A 25,467-nucleotide genomic window follows, 5' to 3' on the forward strand; every position below is an offset into this window, starting at 1 on the left:
GGATGGTGGCACATTATTTGTCTGCTTATTGGGCAAATGCCGCCAAACCTCTGCCTCTATTTAACTCCCATTAATAAAGTCGTTTGCCAACGTTTTTGTAAACTGCTCCCTCTCTATTCCATCTCCAGGCGCTGCATAACGCACGACAGAGCGGAGTACCGTACTCAGTTTTCACAGCCATCCTTTGAGCTAGTTAACAGTGAAGAAGTGCTTTGGCAAAAATGGTATTTTCTATTTTTTGATTAATTGATGAATTACTTAATTATTATCGATTTATTGAGTACTTATTTATTTTCTTTCTCATCTGGGCAATATATCAGGCACCTTTTGAGCTAGGAAGCTGATATTTGGACACGACAATGACCAAGTGATTTGCCTGTAAAAGGTATTTGTCATTTATTGATTAATCAATTTTCTTTTTTTTCTTTTTTTGTATACTGAATCGAGGCTCGTGAAAGAGCTAACATTTACTTCACAAACAAATCGACCAGACAAACAAAATACACAAAAAGAGGGAGCGGAAGACAAGATGGGGAGAAAAGGGGAAGCACACAAACACAACATCCGAGAGCAGGGAGATGTGTGGAAGGGAGAGGGCCCGGGGGGAGGAGGCATGGGAAGGGGGGGGGGGAGGGAGGGAGAAGTATAAAGCACAAGGACACCAAGGACTTCCAGGACAGAAGTTGGTATTTCAAAAAGGGGAATTGGGGTGAAATTAGCAGGGGTAGAAAAGATCAAGGTTTTGGATGGGGGAAGATAAGAGATGGTGGTGAACAGCTGTTTTAAAGACTTGGAGGGTGGAGTGGGATTGAAGAGAGTGAGGGAGTTTGTTCCAGAGGCGGGAGATAAGAGGAATGAAGGAGTGAAGGTGAGCAGAGAGTCTTGATTTTGGCAGTTTAACCAAAAGAGGGTTGCAGGCAGATCTTGTGCGACCTGTAGGAATATTTGCGGGACAGAGACCAGAGAGAGCTGGGGGGGGGCAAGGCCAGAGAGGAGTCGGTAGTCGGTAGAAGTCGGTAATGTTTGAGGTAATTAATATATCAATTATTTAATTTTTCGATTAATCACTTAATTTTCAAAAAGTTACAGATTCAGATGAAACAGTGGTGGTTTAGGTATGATATTAGCCAATTGATTTTTTTTTTTAAACTATTTACAATTTTCATTTATATATTTTAATTACGTAATTAATCAATCAATTATTTATTTTCTTTCTCATCTGGGCAATATTTCAGACACCTTTTGAGCTAAGATGATATTTGGATATGACATTGACCAAGTGATGTGGCTACAAAGGGTATTTTTGATTAATTAATTATTTAATTTTTAGATCAATTACATAATTAATTAATTTTCAAAAAGTTAGATTCAGAGTAAACAGTGGTGGGTTATGTATGCTATTCGCCAATTGATTAAGAAATTAATTATTTTACGATTATTATTTATTTATTGTAATTACACAATTAATCAATCGAGATTTTTTTTGTATACAAAGTCAAGACTAATGAAAGAGCTAGAACATTGAACATATCAGGATGAATATGAATGAATGAATGAATGAATGATCGTTTTAAGGCCATTTTCCCCACTAGAGCGGGGGTTAGCCTTGCTGGCCCCATGACAATCATGGTTCCCTGTTTGAGGTAATGTTTTTTTGTTTTGTTTTTATGGCCGGATGCCCTTCCTGACGCCAACCCTTGGTCACGCTCTTACGATGTGCAGGGATACGGTGTACCTATTCCAAACCGGGGTACACACCGGGATCATTCATCCCAGCAAGCTGGTACTCAATTTGCCGACCTCGGAAGGATGACAGGCTGAGTCAACCACCCTGGCGATAATTCAGCGATCGACCGGGATTCGAACCCAGGATCCTAGGATCCCAAGCCGGCACCCTAACCGCTAAGCCAACACCAGGCTCAGGAACAACAGAACAGATGCAACAGAACAAAAGGAACAGTAGAAAGAGGGGAAAGACACCAACAGCAGGGTTTAAGGTTAAAACAGAGGGAGGCTTGAACAAATAAGGGATGTGGGGAGGCATGAGATATTTTACAATAAGCATGCCTTTAATGTGAAGTGTTTAACACACCGCTAAGCCTGGTCTATACAGGAGATATAATGGAACGAACCAACAGGACATTGATCAAATTGTGCTAACCTCTGTGGGGAAACTAGGAGAAGCTGACGTTTCAGGTGTGAACCCTTCGTCTGAGCAAAAGAGCTGATTTCCATGGGTTCCACAACTCAAGAAGCTGTATGTGTTTCAATAAAGAAATTATGTTGTTGTGAAACAATGGAGAGATCTTTGTGCTAATTGTAGCACGAGCTATTAAAAAAAAAACCCTTGAGAAAGAGGACAACATAGATTCGCAAGTTAAATAATTATAAGATAATAGCAACACTGTGCTGATCAAGCCACCGTCCATAACAACGCTGAGCCAACAGTACTAATGACAATCACATTTTATGGCTACCATGCAGAGGAAGCAAAAGCACCCAAAGGCAGGTGACACATAAAAATGTACCATTTTATGTTCCTGATTCACTAGCTGAGTGTAAGTTTTACAAATCAAATGCAACAATACTGCCCTACTTTGACAAAAGGAAGCAACTGTCATTTTTGTCGAAATTGAGTTATCACTTGTTCTAGGGTATTTGAGGTATTTTGAGGTATGCTCTACACGTTCGTACACAAAATAAAGTAACACGACCCTCCATTTCTGAGATATCATTTCCGATATTTGGCATTTCTGTCAAAGAGAGCAGAAAGAAAAACACATTTTCCTCATTTACAAGAAAACCCCTTTCAGGCAGTTGCTTCCTTTTGTCAAAGTAGGGCAGAATAGAGGTACTTACAAAAACTGTATCGCGATTCCTACCGCATATTATCAGTTGTTTATAAATGAGAATCACAGAAACTCCATTATTTAGAAAACATGTAAATCCATGGAAGAAAGAAATTTCTCAAGCTTGTGCAAGGAAAAGGAAGAAAGATGGCAAAAAGACAAATGAAGACATTTACACAAAAAGGGAGACATTGTACTTGGAGGTGAACGCTAGGGAAAGAAAATGACCTGGTGATCGCCATCATGTTAAAGCATACCTTTACAACGCTTTAAAGGACGAGATGGCCCGATGCTCCTGCCTGCATTTTGCAGTCTGTTTTGCACAGCAGCTTGAACTGCATGCGCTACATTCCATCGATGATGATCCTTACAGTGTAGGCTCCTCATAAACCGAGCTGTCTCTTGGGAAAGCAGGAGCCAGCAAGCCAACAACCTTCATTGGAGTGAGAAATTGAGAAAATAAGCAACAGAAACAATGACAATAAGAATTACAAAAGCATAAATGGTCCATCGCAGTTAGAACATGGTCTATTATCCAAGCAAGATTGCAGAAGATTGGGGTGAAAAACAAGGGGTGGAGGAGAGTGGAGAGGACATATTAGACCTTCAACTGCATGCTACCAAACGAACCTAGTGTCAAGACCAAATGCGTCAATTCTATCTTTGCTTCAAAATCTTGTGTCCCCCAATCTCTCTCTGTCTCTCTGTCTCTCTCCCCACCCTTCACAATCGTTCCCAACTGATCCTGGATTCTGTGTCTTTTGCAACTGAGGGGATGGAAACGTTTCTGGTAACCCTCGACTCTGACTATGCAACTGGACCGGATGGCATCAGCTCACGCATCCTAAAAATCTGCTCTGTTGCTCTTGCACTTCCTCTCTCTGCCCTTTTACCCTTGATCATCTTCCATTTGCTTGGAAATCAGCCAACATCACAGCTTTACATAAAAAGGTGAAAAAACGGATCCCCTCACCTGCAGACTGATAATTATCTTACTTCAAATCATCAGCAAGTCATGGAATCCACCATCACAGTTGACACAAGATCATTCCTTTTCTCCAACAACCTAATCTCACTTGGGGTCACTCTACCTTGGACATGCTGCTTCTTTCTACTCTCTCAACAATGGATGGAGGCCCTCAATATCAAACATGAGATCAGGACCGTCTCTCTGGACATGTCTCAAACTTTTCATACAGTCTGGCATCCTGCCTCGCTCTCCAAACTCTCTACCTATGGAATCCAAGACCAACTCCATTCTTGGATCACTGACTTCTTCCACTCTCGTAGCCAACGTGGGATTCTCAATGAAACACTTTCTTCTCCTCTCCCTATCAAGGCTGGAGTACCCCAAGGCAGTGTTCTAGGCCCCATCCTATTCCTAATCTTCATCAATGATCTCTCTGACTCTGGAAAAGCCTTTTTATTTCTTTGCTGATGACTCCATTCTCTGGTGTGACATCCCTCATCCTTCTGACAGACAGGCAGCACCCTCTTCACTCTCTCCTCAGATATTGACAACACAAACTGGTCAAACATCTGGAACATGTCTTTCAATCCTCATAAATCCCACACGCGCTCTCTCTCTCTCTCTCTCTCTCTCTCTCTCTCTCTCTCTGAAAGGACCATTCCCTAAACCCTCCCATGTACTTTCTCAACAACCGTCTCAAAGAGGTCAAGTCATTAAAACTATTGGGTCTCACGATCAGTCATGATCTCTCTTGGTAAGCGACAATTCAAGCGACGCACGCTGTACACCAGTAAACCCCTCCTGGTGAAACTGCCTAAATCCAGAACCACTGCTCACCTCCACTCATGTATTCCTCTCGTTTCCCACCTGTGGAACCGTCTTCCACACTCTTTGATCCAATTCTTCCCTCGAGGTCTTCAAAAGATACCTGTTCACCGCCATCTCAGGTAATCCCCCATCAAAAGCCATGATCTTTTCAGCACCTGTTAAACCTCTCAAACGTTTGCTTATGTATCCATCGAGTCCACCCATTGCATTCCCCCCTAACCCTCATCATTACCTGCCTCCCTTGTTTGTCTGGCTCTGTCTACTTTCTCCCTCTGCCCTGCTATTGGCATTTCCCCCGTCTCCTGCTGTTCCCTTTGTTGTGTTGTGTTATGATCTGTTCTGTGTCCGAGCTCTTCATCGAGCTTAGACCATATATACAATTTTTCTTTAAACACTGCAATAACAACAAAGCTATATCAACAAATCTGTATGAGATGTATTGTATCAATAAAGCATTAATAAATCACTCCTCTACAAAAACTGGTTGTACTTTGGAATATTCATAGAACAATAAATTAATTATACATGAAAAGTTACCTCATAACATACTAAAATATACAATTTGGTATCTGTCTGTCAGACCATAATACATTCGGCTGTTATTTATGCAATCTCAACCACACGAGACAGGACTAAATGTCACATGATGGAGGTTGTCGTGACATAATTCCCCCCCCTCCTCAAGGGGGTTTTCTGCCTTGGGGAAATCCATGTTAAGGTGTATATCCATGTTAAGATAGCTTCTGGTCGCATTTTTCCAAGGCCGCTTCTAACAACAAAAGTAACAATAACATTAATGATAATAGCAAAATATTAATGTCATTACAAAACAATATTAATAATACCCCCCCCCCCCCCCCCAAGTGTTTTTTTTTTCTTCCTTGGATAAACACCGTGTTAACGTGTGTATATAGCTTATCGTGCCGTTTTGAGCCCATATCTACTGTAATCGATATAACCCAGATAGGATAATAATGTGATCCTTCCTGTCACCCCTGTAGTGAACAGATGTACTTGTAATACAGGTTGGCACATCCTGCAATGAGGCCAAAGTACAAGGCCTGTTGTTCTCAAGCTACAAACAGGCAAATGGCCTGTTCTTTTTAACTGCCTCTCCTCTGATATACCTCCCTCAGTTGCACTCTTTCCTCCAGGGCTTCAAAGCAAGCGGCACACCAGCATCTCATAGCCTTACTCAAAATTGTTTCTAATCCAAATAGCCATACCTAACTCAATCCTGTTACTTGCAGATTAATGTCTTCGTCCATTCTCTCTTGACTTTCTTTATCTGTTTGTGTTGTGTCCAACTGTGGTCCTACTGCCTCTGTCAGTACACGATTTTATTTTTACCGGATGCCACCTCGATATTCAAAGAGCTCACATTTAGGATTCCATTTTTTTTTACTTGTATTTTATAGAAACTACTTTTCAAAAATAAAAATGATAACTTTGTTTGGCCGAGCAATGTGTACAGCAGCATTTCCCAACCTGAGGGAATTTTCCCCCTGTGGGGAAATTTTAGGATTCCAGGGGGGAAACCTATTCCAAGGGAATTACAATATTAGCATTCGTGTAATATTGTGCTTTAGTGAATAAATCTCAAATCTTTAATTCTTTTGTTCTTCGACTTTTTACTTAACATAAACATTTATAACATCGTCGGCAAATAAAAATATATACAATAAATTTTTTAAAATAAAATTTATATGTGTGAGTGTGTATGTGTCTCTGTGTGTGTAGGTTTGTATGTATGTGTAGGAGTGTACGGGTGTGTGTGTGTTACTATATTTTTATGTTATTTATTATGTTATTTATGTTATTAAGCGAATACATTTTGTGTTTTGGCTACTTTTTTCCCTTGTTCACACATATATATATATATATATATATATATATATATATATATATATATATAAGTGGGGGAGGGGTGGGGGGAAATCCAGATGGCTGAACTGGTTGAAGGGGGAAACGACAGAAAAAAGGTTTGGAACCACTGGTGTACAGCAAGCTAATCAAATCCGGTTACTGTAAGTGTGTGAAATATTTAAATTTGCGATTCATTTTACCAATGCAGACATTCAGGAATGTGTGATATCATCTGCTGGCAAATGATCTCTGAAATAAGAGTTAAGGATACATATAACTGCGAGTGATGAATGTAAAGAGAGAAAATATCTAAATCAAAAGGCAGGTCTGACACTCTGCAAATTATATTTTGTTCTTGCTCAAATAATAACTCTCAACATGCACGACTGCACGTACGCACACGCATACAAATGCACAATACCTGCATGATGAATCATTTTGCTTGCTGTCCGTTGGATCAGGAGGCATTTGAAAAAATTCCCGAACATTGACATCTTCACCCTCATCATGGTGCACAAGAGGTACAATGAAGCAGTCAGGACCATCTGACGTGGGCACCATCCGGAATCCTCTGCTATCACTCTTAGTTTGCGAACCGAATGCCCACTGGCCAAGGAGCCGATAGGAAGAAGAGTCATTAATCTCACGTTCCACAAAGCTAAGCAAGCCAAATGAGGCGAGCAATGATTGGGTATCATACCCATACTTTTCTTTTTGTCGTGGCTTAGATAGCAAGGTCACAACACAAGAGAGAGTGAGGTGGCATATAGATGGAAGAGCCTCAATGGGCATGGGTGCCCACCGAAGAGCTAAGAAGCTACGTCGAAAGAGCAACAGGGAACGATAAGCTCGATGTTTCTTGGTGGGCTTGTGGTGACGTTTTTTGAAAGAAGCCCACTGCACAAATGAAGATGAAAGTGAAGGGTTTTGTACAAGAGAGAACAACCATGCAAGGCAGCGTGCCGCAAACTCCAAGTACGATTTCCTGTCTGGGACATTTCTGCAAAAAAAAAAAACACCATGACAAAAAAAAAACAGCCGAGATAAACTCAGGAACAAATTAATCAAAAAATGTTACAAAAGCCATGAAAGTAGTTTTTTTTTTGTTTTTTTTGTTTTTGTATACAAGATCGAGGCTCGTGAAAGAGCGAACATTAATCACACAGAAAGACAAACCGACACATAAAACATATAACATCGGGAGCGGTAGACAAGATGGGGAGAGAGGGGGAAGGACACAAACACAACATTTGAGAGCAGGGACCGAGAGACATGGAGACATCGAGAGATCTGAGAGAGGGCGAGGGCTTTGGGGAGGGGGGCATGGGAAGGGGGCGGTGGGAGAGGTATAAAACATATGGACACTGCCAGGACTTCCAGGAAAGAAGTTGGAATTTCAAACAAGGTGGATCTGGGGTGAATTAGCGGGGGTAGAAAAGATCAAGGTTTTGGATGGGGGAAGATAAGAGATGGTGGTGAACAGCTGTTTTAAAGACCTGGAGGGAGGAGTGGGATTGAAGGGAGTGAGGGAGTTTGTTCCAGAGGCGGGAGAAAAGAGGAATGAAAGAGTGAAGGTGAGCAGAGAGCCGAGATTTCGGCAGTTTAACCATCAGAGGGTTGCTGGCAGATCTTGTGCGACCTGTAGGAATATTTGGGGGACAGAGCACAGAGAGAGCTGGGGGTGCAAGGCCGGAGAGGAGTCGGTAGAAGACAGAAAGACCACCTACCTGCCTGCGGTGAGTGAGTGAGAGGCCCTCAGAGATAGCTTCATCGCGGGAGATTCCAATAATTCTGAAAGCTTTGGTTTCAACAGCGTGAAGCCGAGCTAGGTGTGAGGCAGGAGCACCGGCCCATAGGGGAGAACAGTATTCCATTGAGCTGCGGATGAAAGCCTTGTATGTGGTGAGGAGCTCAGGTGTGCCGAGGAAGGACTTCGCACGACGGAGGATGCCCAGTCGGCGACTGGCTTTGGAGGCCAGCTTGGAAATGTGGTTTTCCCAAGAAAGATCATGGCAGATAGTGAGACCCAAAATCTTGAGCGACAGAACTTCTTGGAGAGGATTGTTGAGAAAGTAGATGGGAGGGTTGTCCAGTCGATCTTTTCGGAGAGACATAGTAAGAGTGTGAGATTTGTCAGGATTGAAAGACATGTTCCACTTGTTTGACCAGTCTGTGATTTTGTCCAGGTCTTCAGAGAGTGAGGAGGCAGCAGACTGCCGATCTGAGGGAAGAGGAATGGAGCGGCAGAGAGTGGAGTCATCAGCAAAGAGATAGAGAGGATTTTCGAGAGAGTCAGAGAGATCATTGATGAAGACCAGAAAAAGCACAGGGCCCAGAACACTACCTTGGGGAACTCCAGCCTGAACAGGAAGAGGAGATGAGAGAAACCCATTCAGGGCCACACGTTGACGACGACTAGAGAGGAAGTCCGCCAGCCATGCGTGGAGATTTCCATGGATACCAAAGGAGGAGAGTTTGGTGAGCAGAGCGGGGTGCCAGACTGTGTCGAAGGCACGTGATATGTCGAGGGAGACAGCTCTAATTTCCTGTTTGGCATTGAGGACCTCCATCCATTGTTGAGACAGCAGAAGCAGCATGTCCAGAGTAGAGTGACCTGGTCTGAAACCAAATTGATGATCAGAGATCAAGCCATTGGAGAAGAGGAAAGATTTCATATCCGAAGCAATGATGGATTCCATGACTTTGCTGATAATTGGGAGAAGGCTGATTGGTCTGTAGTTGCTAGGATCTGTTTTTGCACCTTTTTTGTGCAAAGCGGTGATGTTGGCTGATTTCCAAGCAGATGGCAGTTGACCTTGAGCAAAAGAGAGGGTGAAGAGAACAGAGAGAGGGTGAGATAGAGCAGCAGAGCAGGATTTTAGGACCCGTGGGCTGATGCCGTCGGGTCCAGTTGCAGAATCAGAGTCGAGGGTTGACAGAAACTTTTCCACCTTGTCAGGAGGAAAGGACACGGAGTCCAGGAGCAGCATTGAAAAGCAATAGGAAGAGCAAGGCAGAAATGTAAAACAGAAGAATTATAGAGAATAATGCAGTGTAAGAGTTATACCTCAAGGACAACAACATGCCCCAGCCAATCAACAGGTTCGTCTCGGCACGAGCCAAGAGGCCAACCAGTGTGTTGTAGCCCAACCCAGTGTGGTGTTGTCCAAACAGAGCATCATGCATCGTAGCAAACTCCAGACGACCACTCTGTAGACCCACAAAAGGTTGCAGCTCTGATTCAGGCTGAGCTGGAAAATCCCTTTCATCATCTGAAGATTCCTCTCCATCCAGAACATCTCCCTGATCAAGTTCAGCAAATCAGGGAATAAAAGTAAAGAACAATAAAACACAAAGGAGAAAAAAACAAAACAATATTTTATACAGAAGACATTTTCAGCCAACAACTCGGTGAATACTTAATATCATGGAGGTGAAACACACAAATCATTGAAAAAAAGACGGATAATTCTTTAAACACCTTTAAAAAAAGAATGAAAAATTGAGAAACCATTTATCTGAGTTAAAAGGGAGAAAAGACTGGGGAAGGAGACAATAAACTCAGCTCACATTGACAAGCGTGTCCTCAAATGACTGCCAGTGACAGGAAGGAAAGACTGTCGGTGTGTAGCTTTTCATATTGAAAAGAGAGTTATTGGGAAATTCACGGTGCACCTTGACACCCAATTGTGACTGCAAGAAAGGAAAAAAAAAACTTTTCAAAACAACAATATTAAAGAAGATAGTCATCATATGCTACTCCTTTTTATGCAAATGTTGCAGGCCCAAATTCTTAAAAGGTCATGACAGCCTTCCTGGCCAGATATTGGGCATTCAACACAGTCTCTGCTACTTCCAGTGTCTTGGATGTTTTTTTTCGCTTTATCCTAATGTTTTCTAACTTTCACACATGGGGGGTGGGCAGTCTCCTCTCCCCCTCCCCCAGTCTCCTCTCCCCTTACCCCAGTCTCCTCTCCCCTTCCCCCAGTCTCCTCTCCCCTTCCCCCAGTCTCCTCTCCCCTTCCCCCAGTCTCCTCTCCCCCTGCCACAGTCGCCTCTCCCCCTGCCACAGTCGCCTCTCCCCCTGCCACAGTCGCCTCTCCCCCTGCCACAGTCGCCTCTCCCCCTGCCACAGTCGCCTCTCCCCCTCCCCCAGTCTCCTCTCCCCCTCCCCCAGTCTCCTCTCCCCCTCCCCCAGTCTCCTCTCCCCCTCCCCCAGTCTCCTCTCCCCTTCCCCCAGTCTCCTCTCCCCTTCCCCCAATCTCCTCTCCCCTTCCCCCAATTTCCTCTCCCCTTCCCCCAATCTCCTCTCCCCTTCCCCCAATCTCCTCTCCCCTTCCCCCAATCTCCTCTCCCCTTCCCCCAGTCTCCTCTCCCCTTCCCCCAGTCTCCTCTCCCCCTGCCACAGTCGCCTTTCCCCCTGCCACAGTCGCCTCTCCCCCTGCCACAGTCACTTCTCCCCCTCCCCCAGTCCTCCTTCTCCTTCTCCCCTCCCCCAGTCCTCCTTCTCCCCTCCCCCAGTCCTCCTTCTCCCCTCCCCCAGTCCTCCTTCTCCCCTCCCCCAGTCCTCCTTCTCCCCTCCCCCAGTCCTCCTTCTCCCCTCCCCCAGTCCTCCTCCTCCCCTCACTCCGGCAGTTGTTCCAATCGAGCAGGTTCAGCAAATATTAGAGGTAATTGAACTTTTCTCTTGGAGCAACAGTGTAAATCCACCCCCTTGTCCTGTTCATTCAACAGTGAAATGTTTCGCAGAACAGTACATGCATGGTGACATCATCGGACTCAGACCACAATGATGATCTTCAACAATATTATCAGATACTTCATCCGGATTCATCACAGCTGCTCTTGTATATGTTTGCTGAGCACACATTACCTTCTAATGTCTTTGCTGCTCAGCATCTGTCTGTGTTAACGTTCATTGGTGGTCTCATTCTGTTCCCTCATTCTTTTATTCATTTTGGAGATGGCATTTGCAAACGCGAGTAGCGACACGTAAACAATGCTCCGCCCCTCTCCCCATGTGCAGAGTACCCAATTGCAACTTTTTATTGTGACTACATCTAAAGAATGAAACATTCCAACTACATAAAGAATACAGCTCAAATGGAAAAGTCCCTGGGAAAAAGGTCTTATGGGCGATGTATAAGAACATTACATGCAACCTTTCTGTCCCGCGAAAACCAGTTACTCTTTTCGTTACAGCATACAAAATATTTTTTTTTTTAATTAAAGATTTCAAATAAACTTCTTTAAAGTGTAGGTGCACATAACTTGTAAAATAAGAACGAAAAAATATCTCTCGGCAATTTCCCGTCTGTTTATTTATTTATTTTACATATGTGAATTACATGTACATGCACACGTGAAATGGAGTTTCTTTATTAATCCTGGATGTGAACACAATTCAGCCTTGAAAACTCGAGTAAAAAAAATTAAGAAAACATCGATGGAATGAATGGAAGTTTAAACAGGATTACCTTTACTTCCGTATAATAATGATGAATGATGATGATAACTTAAAAAACAAGCATTCTGAGTATTGCGCTGCAATACATGTCCCCTACCAAAGTTCAAAGTGCCATAACTTTGTCAAAAATGATCGAATATGCAAATTTATGCACGGTTGATGCTGGTTTTCAAACTTGATCTGAGGTATGCTGAGACATGTGTGTCACGCCTCGCCTCGTTGATAAGCCCGCAAGGTCGCTCCGTGGAGCGACCTGCACGTATTGCACTGTGTATATTATATAATTACCAACTCACGGTCTGAGGTACTAGCGATTCAAGAGATATCCATTTTAAAAAATATTTTCGTTTAATTAACGATATCTGTCAAACCACGTGACCTATCGCAAATTCCAAAAGGACATTTTAGTAGACTGACATGCTGAACAGATCTGTGAAGTTTCCCCTCGATTTGATAAAAAATGATGGAGGAGCCAGGTTTTAAAGGTTCATGCTTAAAAACGTCATAACTCTGAAACCATGTGATACATGACGTCATGCTCGCTGACTTTTTTGTTTGTCATGGGTATGCGATTCTGCCAGGCAAAGTTTGGCCTCGATCTGTTCAGCCGTTGCAGAGAAAAAGGGGTTTTCGTGTTTTCACGAAAAACAATATGGCGGCCGAACCTCGTGATCTGTGACGTCATAATTACCATTAAAATATTATACAGACCGAGTCCCTCCTACGGTGAAAATTTGATCTCAATCGGTCCAATTATTGCAGAGAAAATGTTTTTTAAAGGAAATTAAAACTTAAAATGGCACCGAGTTAAGGATCATCAGAATTATTAGAATTACCAATGTTCAAAGTGCCATAACTTTGTCTAAAATGATCGAAACGTCATGAAGTTCGAACCTGATCTGTAACTTATCATGAGGAAACCATGTGCCAACTTTGAAATCGTTATCATTAAGAGTTTAGAAAAAAAAGTCCGGAAAGCCATTCTTTGCGTGACGGACTGACGGACTGACAGACGAACAGACGGAGCGACGGCGTGCAAACCTATAGTCCCTTCCGGTGTACACTGGTAGGGGACTAATAAGAACGAAGAAATATCTGTCGGCAATTTCCCGTCTGTGGCGATACGTGAACGGAGCTCCCAGCCCTCTCCCTACATTGTTGACTTTTTATTGTGACTACGTCTAAATGAAACATTTCGTTGTGACGATGGAAAAGTCCAGCGCAAATTTTTCATATATCTCGGCAATTTCCCGTCTGTGGCGATATGAACAAAGCTCTGCACCCTTCCCACATTGTTGACTTTTTATTGTGACTTCATCTAAATTAAACATTTTGGTGTGACGATGAAAAAGTCCGCCGCAAATTTTTCATATACAGTGGAACCTTGACTTACGAGTTTAATTCGTTCTGTGACCGAGCTCGTAACTCAATTTGCTCGTTTCTCAAATCAAATTTCCCCATTAAAATGCATTGAAATGCTATTAATCCGTTCCAGCCCGCCAAAAACCACACCAATTTTTTTTTAAATATGCAGTATATATAAAAATATCTCGCGCTTTATATTTCACCTGTATGCAGCATACAAGTTGGCAGGATGGCCTGGACTGGAGGTACGCACACTTGACTCTAAACTGTCCAGCCTGGGTTTGAATCCCGACCCAGCTATAACCTGTCATGTCGGTGTTTCACAGGCAGGGTGATTCATCAATGTGTGTACCGCTAAACTGGGCGCCCCGTTTGCGTCCCATTAGTTGTTGGATGTTAAGGATCTCACCGTGTCTTCCACAAAGAGAAGGCGAGCTATCGCCGGCACTCTGAACAAGTTGTGGCCTGGCATGCTCTTCTCCTCTGCCGTTATATACGTCCTCCTCGGCATCTTTTTCCAGAAGAGCCCTGTCTCGTCACAGTTGAAGATTTGCTGGGGGATGTATCGTTCGGCTTCTATCAGTTCGGCAAAAGTTATAATAAAATCTTCAGCTGCCTTCACATCTGCCTCACCAAGTCGACAACACGCACACCTCGCTCATGTTTTTCGACGATTGCGTGTTTTATATCCAAGCACATCATCCTCTTCTTCTTCTCAGTACTGCCCTTGGCACTCAATTACTTAGGACCCATGGTTAAAACTAAGAAATTTTCCAAAATAACCAACATGCGAAAACAAAACAGCAGCGATATACGGCAGATATGCTTGCACGGCAAGATAACCACGTGACCGGAACCCACCTGGTGGCGGCTGGCGTAAGCTCCAAAATAACCAACATGCGAAAACAAAACAGCAGCGATATACGGCAGATATGCTTGCACGGCAAGATAACCACGTGACCGGAACCCACCTGGTGGCGGCTGGCGTAAGCTCCAAAATAACCAACATGCGAAAACAAAACAGCAGCGATATACGGCAGATATGCTTGCACGGCAAGATAACCACGTGACCGGAACCCACCTGGTGGCGGCTGGCGTAAGCTCCAAAATAACCAAAATGCGAAAACAAAACAGCAGCGATATACGGCAGATATGCTTGCACGGCAAGATAACCACGTGACCGGAACCCACCTGGTGGCGGCTGGCGTAAGCTCCAAAATAACCAACATGCGAAAACAAAACAGCAGCGATATACGGCAGATATGCTTGCACGGCAAGATAACCACGTGACCGGAACCCACCTGGTGGCGGCTGGCGTAAGCTCCAAAATAACCAACATGCGAAAACAAAACAGCAGCGATATACGGCAGATATGCTTGCACGGCAAGATAACCACGTGACCGGAACCCACCTGGTGGCGGCTGGCGTAAGCTCCAAAATAACCAAAATGCGAAAACAAAACAGCAGCGATATACGGCAGATATGCTTGCACGGCAAGATAACCACGTGACCGGAACCCACCTGGTGGCGGCTGGCGTAAGCTCCAAAATAACCAACATGCGAAAACAAAACAGCAGCGATATACGGCAGATATGCTTGCACGGCAAGATAACCACGTGACCGGAACCCACCTGGTGGCGGCTGGCGTAAGCTCCAAAATAACCAAAATGCGAAAACAAAACAGCAGCGATATACGGCAGATATGCTTGCACGGCAAGATAACCACGTGACCGGAACCCACCTGGTGGCGGGTGGCGTAAGCTCGTAACTCAGATCTCGGCTCGCATCTCAAAGCAATAAACCGCCCGAGCGACGGCTCATATCTCGGAAAACTCGTAAGTTGGTGCACTCGTAAGTCAAGGTTCCACTGTATCTCGGTATTTTCTCGTCTGTATTATTTTAAGTGGTGTGTGATATATTGTGCCGCAAATTTCGAAAATGTCAGCAATTTTCCATGTGTGCGTGAATTTTCTCAATTAATGCTGAAACAGTCTAACACCATCGATAAAAATGAAATCAGATGGTGAATTAGAGTCGAGATAAAGCTGTGAGGGAGTCTCAATGGACTTTATGTCACAGGCCTTTGAAAATGCATTTTGTTCTACAAACGGTAACTTTCATTGAATTTTATTCCCGTTTTTTGCAACCGAGTCTAAAACCATGTTAGAGACTGTGAAAAATGAAATTAAATATCAAATTAGAGTTGAAATAAAACTGTGAGAGAGAGCAAGACACCGAGGGCCTAACAAAAGAGGCCTCAAAGCTATGCGAGTAAACAAAATGGTGGCGATTTGTTTTTGAAGCCCCTCCCAGACCGGGTGCAGCCACTCCCCCAGACAGACTCAGACACAGACTCACAGAATCACCTACGGAGAATATTATATAGATAAAGGACTTGCGGATAGTGATACGTCATCCTGTGTTTGTACACCACTGGGAGATGGTATTGTAACCTCTAGTAGCTACATTAGTTAAGTGTGTAATCCTGTTCTCCCATTTCTGGAACCAGCGAAGTTCAGGTGAATGAGGATGGGCTTGGATTGTGCGGAGCCATTTTGGTGGGAAGAGATTTTTACCTCACGGTAAAAATCAGAATTGTTTTTAATTCAGAATCAAAATCAGAATCAAAATTAACCAGAATTACCTGACGGCACCACACCACATGCTGTGGCAGTAAAAGCCCATACAGTTTGAGGCAAGGTGATAACTGATATGAGCAAGCTCCCTCATTAAGCTATGTCCCCCTGTATCTTGAACGTGCCATCTCTGACTCTGGCTGCTTTTGCTCAACACTGGCTACTGCTCCCAAAACAAGTTACACATGAGTTTACACACACCAATACATTGCATAGCCTGCTGGGTCCCACAGACTCAACTTACTTACCTGGTTCTTTGTTCTTGTGGATAGAGATTGACCTTGGCACCCTAGGAAATTAGTATAACGATTAATTGATTGAGTTTGTTGTTTCATGTGATTGTCTTGCATGAGGAGATTCATAACATAATTGGTCAGCTACTCTCTGTCTCTTTATATTTAATAAGTTATTTATTACCTTAAGCAATCGATCTACACGTCATTTTTTCTCTTGCTATTTGCAATGTCAAGTTTGATTTGGTTTGGAAAAGTCCTTAGGAGTCAAATTGATAATAAAAATTTATAACTGATGGGATTTATATCCCGATCAAAGTACGAGGCACATTCTCATAGATCTGGTGCTCTTCAGGGTCAAATAAATTAATTGGAATTGGCTATCCACAGACAGGGTCTCTGTTCCATGGTCGTTCTGTGTTTGTGGGGCCATTCATGAGACATTCTCACCAGCCGACGTAAAACACAAACATATGCCACTCCTGACACAAAATATACTATTGAGGTTTTCAGATTGTACATATAACATCATTAAAGGTTAAAGGTTTTCCCCCCATAGTTAGTCCACAAGCAACACGTAGGCCCATTAGAATAAGTTATGTCATAGTATGTGTAAGAGTAGGCCATTTCCCTAGTGACATCTGCGTTGTGTAAATAATTGAGCTTAGGTCCTTTCATTTTGCGGCCACCCTTCATTTTCATCAACGGGCAAACTCGATCCCACGCCCCATTTTGGCTGATCCCTCCGTGTGTGGTGCTTTGGCTGCCAGCAGCATTAGCTGCCCTTTGCTCGCTCAAACTAGTCGGGTAACCACGAGGTAGGCCTGAAAAGAGGGAGGAGCGTGAGGGTCGGGGTGTGGCCGCGACAAGCAGCACGTCAGAAGGCGGTGACGGTAAGGGCTCCCAGCCAACCAGGGCTGAGAGGGAATGGCTTGATAGGGCGTGGCACGATGCATCGAGTAAGTTCGAGAGGGTTCGCTGGGCAAGGCTATATAAGTCTTCACACAAAGCCCTTGAACAGGACTCGCAAGGACTTGCAAGGAGGACTGGCTGTATTGAGAGGGCTGGCGAGGACTCGTGCGAAAGGACTGATGCAAAAGGACTCGTGGGGAAAGGGTGTGCTGAGAGGACTGCAACGAATTGCGCTTTGTAAAAGGACTGTATGAGGACCGAGCGAACTGGCTGATACGAGAGAACTGATCCGGAGCACTCGTGTGAGAACAGCACTGAGAGGACCGGCGTGCACATGACAGTTTTGAGGCATTGATTGAGAAGCGCATTGAGAAGCGCGTATTGAACTGTCCGTTTATTACGTACGCAGCCCCGCAAGTGTAACCGCCAAAGCCAGCCCTACCGTTCGCCCTGTGATAATCCCGTGCGCGCCAAGCGACACGTGGAGAGTTCCTGGCCGCTGTGTTCATCTGCTTCGCGGTGCGAGTTGGGGACCGGAGAGCGAGCTTCCTGGACGCCATCCCTGGACCATCAACCTGTTCGTCTGCAACCCCGTGTGAGTGTGTCTGAGAGTGAACAGGCCCGTTTGTCTTGGGATAAGTTAAGACTGTTTAAGACTGCACTGTGTATTCTTCTTCTTCTTATTGTACAAAGTGTAAATAAATTCTGTTATTCCTTTCTTCCAAATTCGACCGTTTCAGTCATTTCCTCCATTGGGTAAGCGTGGCACGATTACGGACCGCTTGGATCGGGTTTAGTCCTTGATAACGGCTCGGGTCACGGGTTCGCTACCGCTCGGCGTATCCACCAACACCCGTGATTCGGGCGGGGCTTATTTCCTCGTTTCTGGGCGGCGCGAGTACTTAGGTATTAGTGATTAGTCCTACGACCCTACTTCGCGCTGTCCAGGAGTGACGTCATAGGTCCAGGGTCCCGTCGGCTAGTCAAAGACAAGGGGACTAATCCCCACTAGGTAAAGGGGAAAGGCCGGCGCAGAGATCCGCAACAATACATACATTGTAGCATATTTTGGTTATGTCCATCCACAAGTGTCAAAAATTTAAAAAGCATAATATTCGTCATTTAACCTCGACCAACCACACATTAGAAAATAAAAATAATAAAAATATGTCTTTGACCAACTATGGTTAGGTTTGCATCCAGTCATTAAACGCCAGCCAAATAATGAAACTCTCATTCTTCCCATTCTATGTGAAAATACGCACCTCAAGATTCAAAAGACAGTCACAAGCCTCGGAGAGAACATTTGTGATCAGACCACGAGGTTGGAGCTCAGGTCCCAAACGAAGTATGGTCAGGGAGAACCCATCAGAGGCTATTAAGATAGGTTTTTGAGGATGCCAGGACACAGAGAAGCGTTGTCGCAAAGCTTCACAACCAATCCCCTCAGATTCAAATTTCAAACTACTTTCTTCAATGGCTCCATCACCGCTGCAAGCATAAAAAAAGAAAAAAGAGCAAAACTCATCTTATCATATTCGTCATTTTCGTCATTTAACCTCTACCAACCACACAATTTGTTGATGTTTGACTGTTCATGATGTTTCACTGCAACATCCTTTTACCAAGCAATGTTTTACAGAAGAAAAGGTAGCAGTGTAAGGTGGAAGAGCCATATGTCACAAATCAGAGATTATATGTATGCTTTATCAAAGAGGGAGCTAACCTGAAGGTCACGAGCGGATGTAATGGTAAGAACTCTGCAGGCCCAAACTCCACGGAACAGCCATGTGTAGTAAGTGTGAGAGGCTCGCCAAGACGAGATAGCAAGAGAAGTGCACCACGGCGTAGCATGCATGCAAGAATCACACCGTCACAACTCCACGCCACATCACCCACCCAGTATGACCTGCAAATTTAGAGTTAATTTAATGCCAAGTTGATTTTAAAAAAAATTTACATAAAAAATGATAATCATAAAAACAATGCATGGATTTTTCTAAATAAAATCCGTACAATGTTTCTAAATCAGTAACTCTGCAACATGAGGTTGATTCCAGGAAGTTAGACACTCCATAACAAGAGACATCTCTGTTACCCAAGCCACAACTAACCACATTTCTCCAAACTATGGGGGAAATCATAATGAAGCTTTTGCAAGCCTTCTCAAAGCAAGATACTCTCCTCCTAACCACCAGAGTAAAAACAAATATGTTAAAACTATTATTGAAGTTTGGTTGGTGGAACACAGCCTCCTGAAGCCACCTTTTATAAAGTGGATGACAAACTCATCATTTATCTGCTTGCAATAAATTTTTAACATCAAGGATCATGTCACTGGAATAGGTAATTGTTGGTCAGCAGAAAATCAACTTCTCTTCACTTAAAATTGGTTATATTTTTATGCCAATGGAAATCGGTAAATTATTAATAGTGCATAATTTTCACTTGCTACATATAATTATATTGATTATAATCAATGTTATTTCACGAAAGTAAACAGCGGTTGGCAGGATAGCCTAGAGTTGTGCACATTCACCCATAAGCTGTTTAGCCTGGGTTTGAATATCAGCCAAGCTAGAAACATCCTATTCTTCTGCATGCAGGGCGAGGTATCGGTGTGTGTGTGCCCTCCTTTGGATGGACGTTAAACTGGGCATCCTGTATGCCAGCAATAACTTGTGGGCGTTAAAGATTAAACGGTGTCCTTCTGGAAGATTAAGTGAGCTATCGCCGGCACCCTGGCCAAATTATCTGCTTTATCTATCGCCGGCACCCTGGTCAAATTCTCTAACCTGCAGGGGACATTGCATCAACAGCACAGATGCGCCCCCCACTCAATAATGTACCCACAGCCATGTGCTGCATAAAAAAGGAAGAAGAATGTTTTGCATAATCTTAAATCATATAGCATGCCTCTTTGTGACCTTGTGACAATTTGTATTGGCTACACAAGTCCAGTGTTGGAGTGTTGTGTACCTATTTTCAATGCACCTCAACGAAAGCACAGGTAATCAATTTATAATGTATTCAATAAAGAGCCTGCAAAATTATGTTAGGACAATGTTACACATCTTACCATCTTGCTTTGGAAACATGTAAATTACAAACTCTGGAGGAACGACGATACAAGTTGTGCAAAAATTTTGAACTTGCTATTGAAATCCATCATTTGCATATATTTTGGTTACCAGCCATAAGAGACATACGTTTTACTATCAGGAGAAGCACAAAAGTACTCAGAGTACAAATGTGGAACGCAGAGATTTCAAACAAGTGCATTGCCCTTTTAAATTGGTATTCTTAATAGTTTGTACTACTTAGTCACACATTTTCCTGTCTATTAATATTAATCTTCTGTTTGAAGCACATGCCATGTCTGCTCGTTTAATTCTGCATTTTTTTGTTATTTCACTTTGAACTTTTTTTCTGGATTTATATTTTTAGCCCCCATTGTACTTAGTCCAAAACGGAGGCTTATGGATTGGGTCTCGTCCGTGCGTGTGTGCGTGCATCCGCAACCATATCTCAGAGATGTATGGACCAATTTGTTCATACTTGCAAAAAAGACAATATATGATGGTGTGGCGGACACGAAAGCACTGACGTGGTGACATCACCCCGCACACCAAGCGGGGGTGGGCCACGCCCGGGAGAGAGGCGTGGCCTCACGATATACACTGGGCGCGCAGCCTTGAGCAGCTCAGTGTTACAGTGAGCTCTTGAATAAAGACTCTTACAAGTTACCGCGTTGTCCGCTTCCTCCTTGCTCACAAGCAGCGCGCGTAACACCGCGCTTTACTGGTGACCCTCGACGTTGGATCTGCCGTAGCGATCCTTCCACACACGACGCCATTGCCATGGCCAACAACGCGATGTCGGTTAAACTTCCCGAATTTTGGGAGGCCCAGGCCGAAGTTTGGTTCGTCCAAGCCGAAGCCCAGTTTCAGCTTCGGCGCCTCACCGGCGACAACACGCGCTACTGCCACGTCGTCGCCTCCCTCGGGCCCGGCACGGCCGCTCGAGTTGTGTCCGTCCTTCGCCACCCACCGGACGGCCACAAGTACGAGGCACTCAAGCGGCTGTTCCTAGCCACGTTCGGCCTCACGGAGGACGCACGGGCCGACCGCCTCCTGGATCTCCCCGAGCTCGGCGACACGTGCCCGTCGGTCCGAATGGACCATATGATGTCACTGTTGGGCGACGAAGCCCCTGGTTCTCTATTCCGGGTGCTTTTCCGTCGCCAACTTCCAGCACAGGTACGCTTCGCGTTGGCCGGGACCGTGCTAACGGAACCCCGAGCATTGGCCGCCGAGGCGGACAGGTACTTCGCGGCTTCGGACACGCGGGCGAGAGTCGGTGCGGCCCACCTCGTGGATCCCGAGGCTGATGCTGATCCACAGCATCAGCTTCCACAGCATGCTGATACGCACCTCGTGGCCGCCGCCACGCCCCGCCCACCGCCGCGGCGAAAAACGCCACCGCGGGGAAAACCGCCGGCTCCACCGGCCTGGCGGAGCCAGCCGCACTCCTCCAGCTCCACCACCTGGTGCTGGTTCCACGCCAAGTTCGGCCACGAGGCTCGACAGTGTCATCCGCCATGCTCCTTCAGTGGCAATGAGCGCCGGCCGTTCGAGCAGCCTGCTGTTCATAACGGACACCTTATCCAGGCGCCATTACCTGTGCGACACGGGAGCACAGGTGAGTGTCGTTCCTGCCGGTACATCGACAAGCACGCCACGGGCGGGGGCCCCGCGCTGCTTGCCGCGAACGGGACGCCCATCCGTAAGTACGGAAAACGCTGCCTCTCTCTGCGGTTCGGAGGGCAGGTTTTCCGATGGTCGTTCGTCACCGCCGACGTGCCCATGGCATTGCTTGGCGTGGACTTCCTGTGCGCCAATGGGCTCCTGGTCGACGTAAAGCACAGACGTCTTGTCCAGGCCGAGACGTTCAGCTCGCTCGCTTGTGCGCTGCCCAGCTCGTCGAGCAGCTAACCGAGCGGCTCACCGAGCGGCTTGCCAAGCGGCTTGCCGAACGGTTCGGTTCCGGCCACGTTGATCTGTACGCTTCCGGCAGCGGACGAATTCACCCGCCTCCTCGCCGGCTTCCCGGCCCTCACGCGGCCCACCTTCTCGGCGGGGGCCGTCAAGCATGGGGTGGCCCATCACATCCCCACCGTCGGGCCACCGGTCTACGCCCGGACACGCCGCCTCGAGCCGACGAAGCTGGCGGTAGCAAAAGCGGGGTTCGCTACCCTGGAGTGACTCGGCATCGTTCGGCGCTCGGAGAGTGCTTGGGCGTCGCCGCTGCACATCGTGCCGAAGCCCGGCGGGGGATGGCGACCGTGCGGGGACTATCGCCGTCTCAATGACGCCACCACCCCCGACCGCTACCCCGTCCCCCACATTCAGGACTTTTCCGCCCGTTTGGCGGGCATGTCCTTCTTCTCGAAGGTGGACCTCATACGCGGCTACCATCAGGATCCGGTCAGGCCGGAGGACGTCCCGAAGACGGCGGTCATCACGCCGTTCGGACTCTTCGAATTCCTGCGGATGCCCTTCGTCGGTCTGAAGAATGCGGCTCAGGCGTTCCAGCGGCTGATGGACAGCGTCCTGCGCGACTTGGATTTTGTATACGTCTACCTGGACGATATCCTCGTCGCCAGCGCGTCCCGCATAGAGCACCTACACCACCTCCGCATGCTCTTCGAACACCTGGGCCAGCATGGCCTGATTGTGAACCCCGCAAAGTGCCGGTTCGGCGTCGCCATAATCGATTTTCTGGGGCACCGCGTCACCAGGCACGGAGCCGTCCCCCTGCCGGCCAAGGTGGAGGCGGTGAAGGGGTTTCCCCGCCCCCGAACGATCAGGGGGCTGCAGGAGTTCCTGGGCATGGTGAACTTTTACCATCGGTTCCTGCCCCGTATCGCCCAGCTCCTGCGCCCCCTGCACGAAGCTCTCCGAGGTAAGCCGGGCAAAGGCGACGTTACCTGGACCGAGTAGATGGACGCGGCATTCACGGGCGCGAAGCTCGCCTTGGCTAACGCCACCATGCTCGCGCACCCGGCGCCCGATGCACCGATCGCCCTCACCACCGACGCCTCGGACTACACGGTGGGCGCGGTGCACGAGCAATGGGTTTTGTGGAGCTTGGCAACCGCTGGCATTCTTTAGCCGGCAGCTTCGCCCGCCCGAACGCCGTTACAGCACCTTCGACCGCGAGTTGCTCGGGCTTCACTTGGCGGTCAGGCACTTCCGCCATCTGCTCGAGGGCCGTGCGTTCAAGGCCTTCGTCGACCACAAGCCGCTGATCTTCGCGATGGGCAAGGTCACCGAGCCGTGGTCGGCCCGGCAGCAGCGTCACCTCTCGGCCGTGTCCGAGTACACGACGGCCATCCGGCACGTCGCGGGGAAGGACAACCCGGTGGCGGATTGCCTTTCCCGGGCCGTCGCCCATGCAGTCCACCTCGGCATCGACTATGCCCGGATGGCAGCGGACCAGGCCGCTGACCCCGACGTCCAGGCCTTGCGGACCACCGTCACGGGCCTCCGCGTCACCGAGGTGCCGTTCGACGGCGCGGGCACGGCCCTCTTGTGCGACGTTTCCCTCGGGTGGCCTCGCCCCATTGTGCCCACGGGCTGGCAGCGCCAGGTGTTTGACGCCATCCACGGCCTGTCCCACCTGGGCACGAGGGCCTCCCAAAGGTTGATCGCCGACAAATTCGTCTGGCATGGCCTCCGGAAGGCCGTCCGCGGCTGGGCCAGGACGTGCCTCGCGTGCCAGCGTGCCAAGGTGCACCGGCACACCCAGGCCCCGTTGGCCCCGTTTACGGTGCCGGAACGCCGGTTTGACCACGTCCACGTGGACCTGGTGGGACCTCTGCCCCCCTCGCGGGGTTTCACCCACGTCCTCACCATGGTGGACCGCACCACCCGGTGGCCGGAGGCCGTGCCCTTGGCGTCGACGACGGCGGCGGACGCCGCGCAGGCTTTCATCGCCACCTGGGTCGCCCGGTTCGGTGCCCCCTCAGACATCTCGTCCGACCGCGGCCCCCAGTTCACCTCGGAGCTCTGGGGGGCGGTCGCGCAGGGGCTCGGGGTCCGGCTGCACCGAACCACGGCCTACCACCCCCAGGCTAACGGCCTGTGTGAGCGATTTCACCGCTCATTGAAGACCGTGCTCTGGGCCACCCTCCGCGACGGCGGCTGGGTCGACAGGCTCCCCTGGGTCCTGCTGGGCCTCCGGACGGCGCCCAAGGAGGACCTGCGCGCATCCGCGGCGGAGTTGGTCTTCGGGCAACCGCTGCGGGTGCCGGGCGAGTTCCTCCCCGACTCCACGGCACCATGGTCCGTGGCACAGCAGCGCTCCGCTCTGCAGGAGACCGCCCAGAGGTTCGCCCCGGTGCCAACGGCACGCCACGGGCACCCACCGACGCACGTCGCCCCGGAGCTTTGCACGGCGGAGTACGTCTTCGTCCGCCACGATGCCCACCGGACACCACTGCGGCCCCTGTACGACGGGCCTTTCCGCGTGCTGGAGACCGGGGTGAAGCACTTCACCCTGGACATCGGCGGTACTCCTGACCGCGTTTCTGTGGACCGCCTCAAGCCGGCCCACCTCGACGTGGACCATCCACCGCCAGTGGCCCGACCCCCACGTCGGGGCCGCCCCCCTGCGGGCGGACCCCCGGCACCGCCCAGCCCCGCCGCCACGCCGCCCCCCGGTCCTGCACCCATCCCAGGGGCAGCCGGAGGCATCCCAGATGGCATCCCTGCATCCCAGACGCCGCCGGTCGCCAGGAGGTGCTTCGGCCGGGTCATCCGTTTGCCCCGCAAACTGACCCTTCAGGTGCACGGGGATTCTGGGGGGGCGCGTGTGGCGGACACGAAAGCACTGACGTGGTGACATCACCCCGCACACCAAGCGGGGGTGGGCCACGCCCGGGAGAGAGGCGTGGCCTCACGATATACACTGGGCGCGCAGCCTTGAGCAGCTCAGTGTTACAGTGAGCTCTTGAATAAAGACTCTTACAAGTTACCGCGTTGTCCGCTTCCTCCTTGCTCACAAGCAGCGCGCGTAACACCGCGCTTTGATGGTATATATATGCGCAACATTTTGTTTCACAATGCGATTAAAGATGGCCGACTGGCGGCCATTTTAGTTGTAAAAAAAACTGATATTGAACATGTCCTCAACCATTTCTCGAAAATGCATTTACCAATGTTGTTCAAACTTGGCACACAGACAACGAATGATGGCTTACATATGCACCTCATTTTCTTTTGAGATCAGATCCAAGATGGCCGACTGGCGGTCATTTTGTTACTTAAATGTGTCCCCA

General features: G+C 47.6%; 1 protein-coding gene across 1 annotated transcript in view; it reads right to left on the reverse strand.

Moving 5' to 3' along the window:
- CPLANE1 (ciliogenesis and planar polarity effector complex subunit 1) overlaps positions 1-25,467 on the reverse strand; it is a 218,550-nt gene that overhangs the window by 151,294 nt on the left and 41,789 nt on the right. The window contains exons 9-14 of the mRNA XM_078778809.1: positions 18,853-19,035; positions 18,392-18,617; positions 10,084-10,206; positions 9,581-9,816; positions 6,935-7,513; positions 3,107-3,282 (exon numbers count right to left, since the gene is read on the reverse strand). Of these exons, the coding sequence (XP_078634935.1) occupies positions 3,107-3,282; positions 6,935-7,513; positions 9,581-9,816; positions 10,084-10,206; positions 18,392-18,617; positions 18,853-19,035 (1,523 nt within the window). The remainder of the gene's footprint in view (positions 1-3,106; positions 3,283-6,934; positions 7,514-9,580; positions 9,817-10,083; positions 10,207-18,391; positions 18,618-18,852; positions 19,036-25,467) is intronic.

This window comes from Myxine glutinosa, chromosome 1, assembly GCF_964187855.1.
Source record: "Myxine glutinosa chromosome 1, kmMyxGlut1.1, whole genome shotgun sequence".
Classification (NCBI taxonomy): domain Eukaryota; kingdom Metazoa; phylum Chordata; class Myxini; order Myxiniformes; family Myxinidae; genus Myxine; species Myxine glutinosa.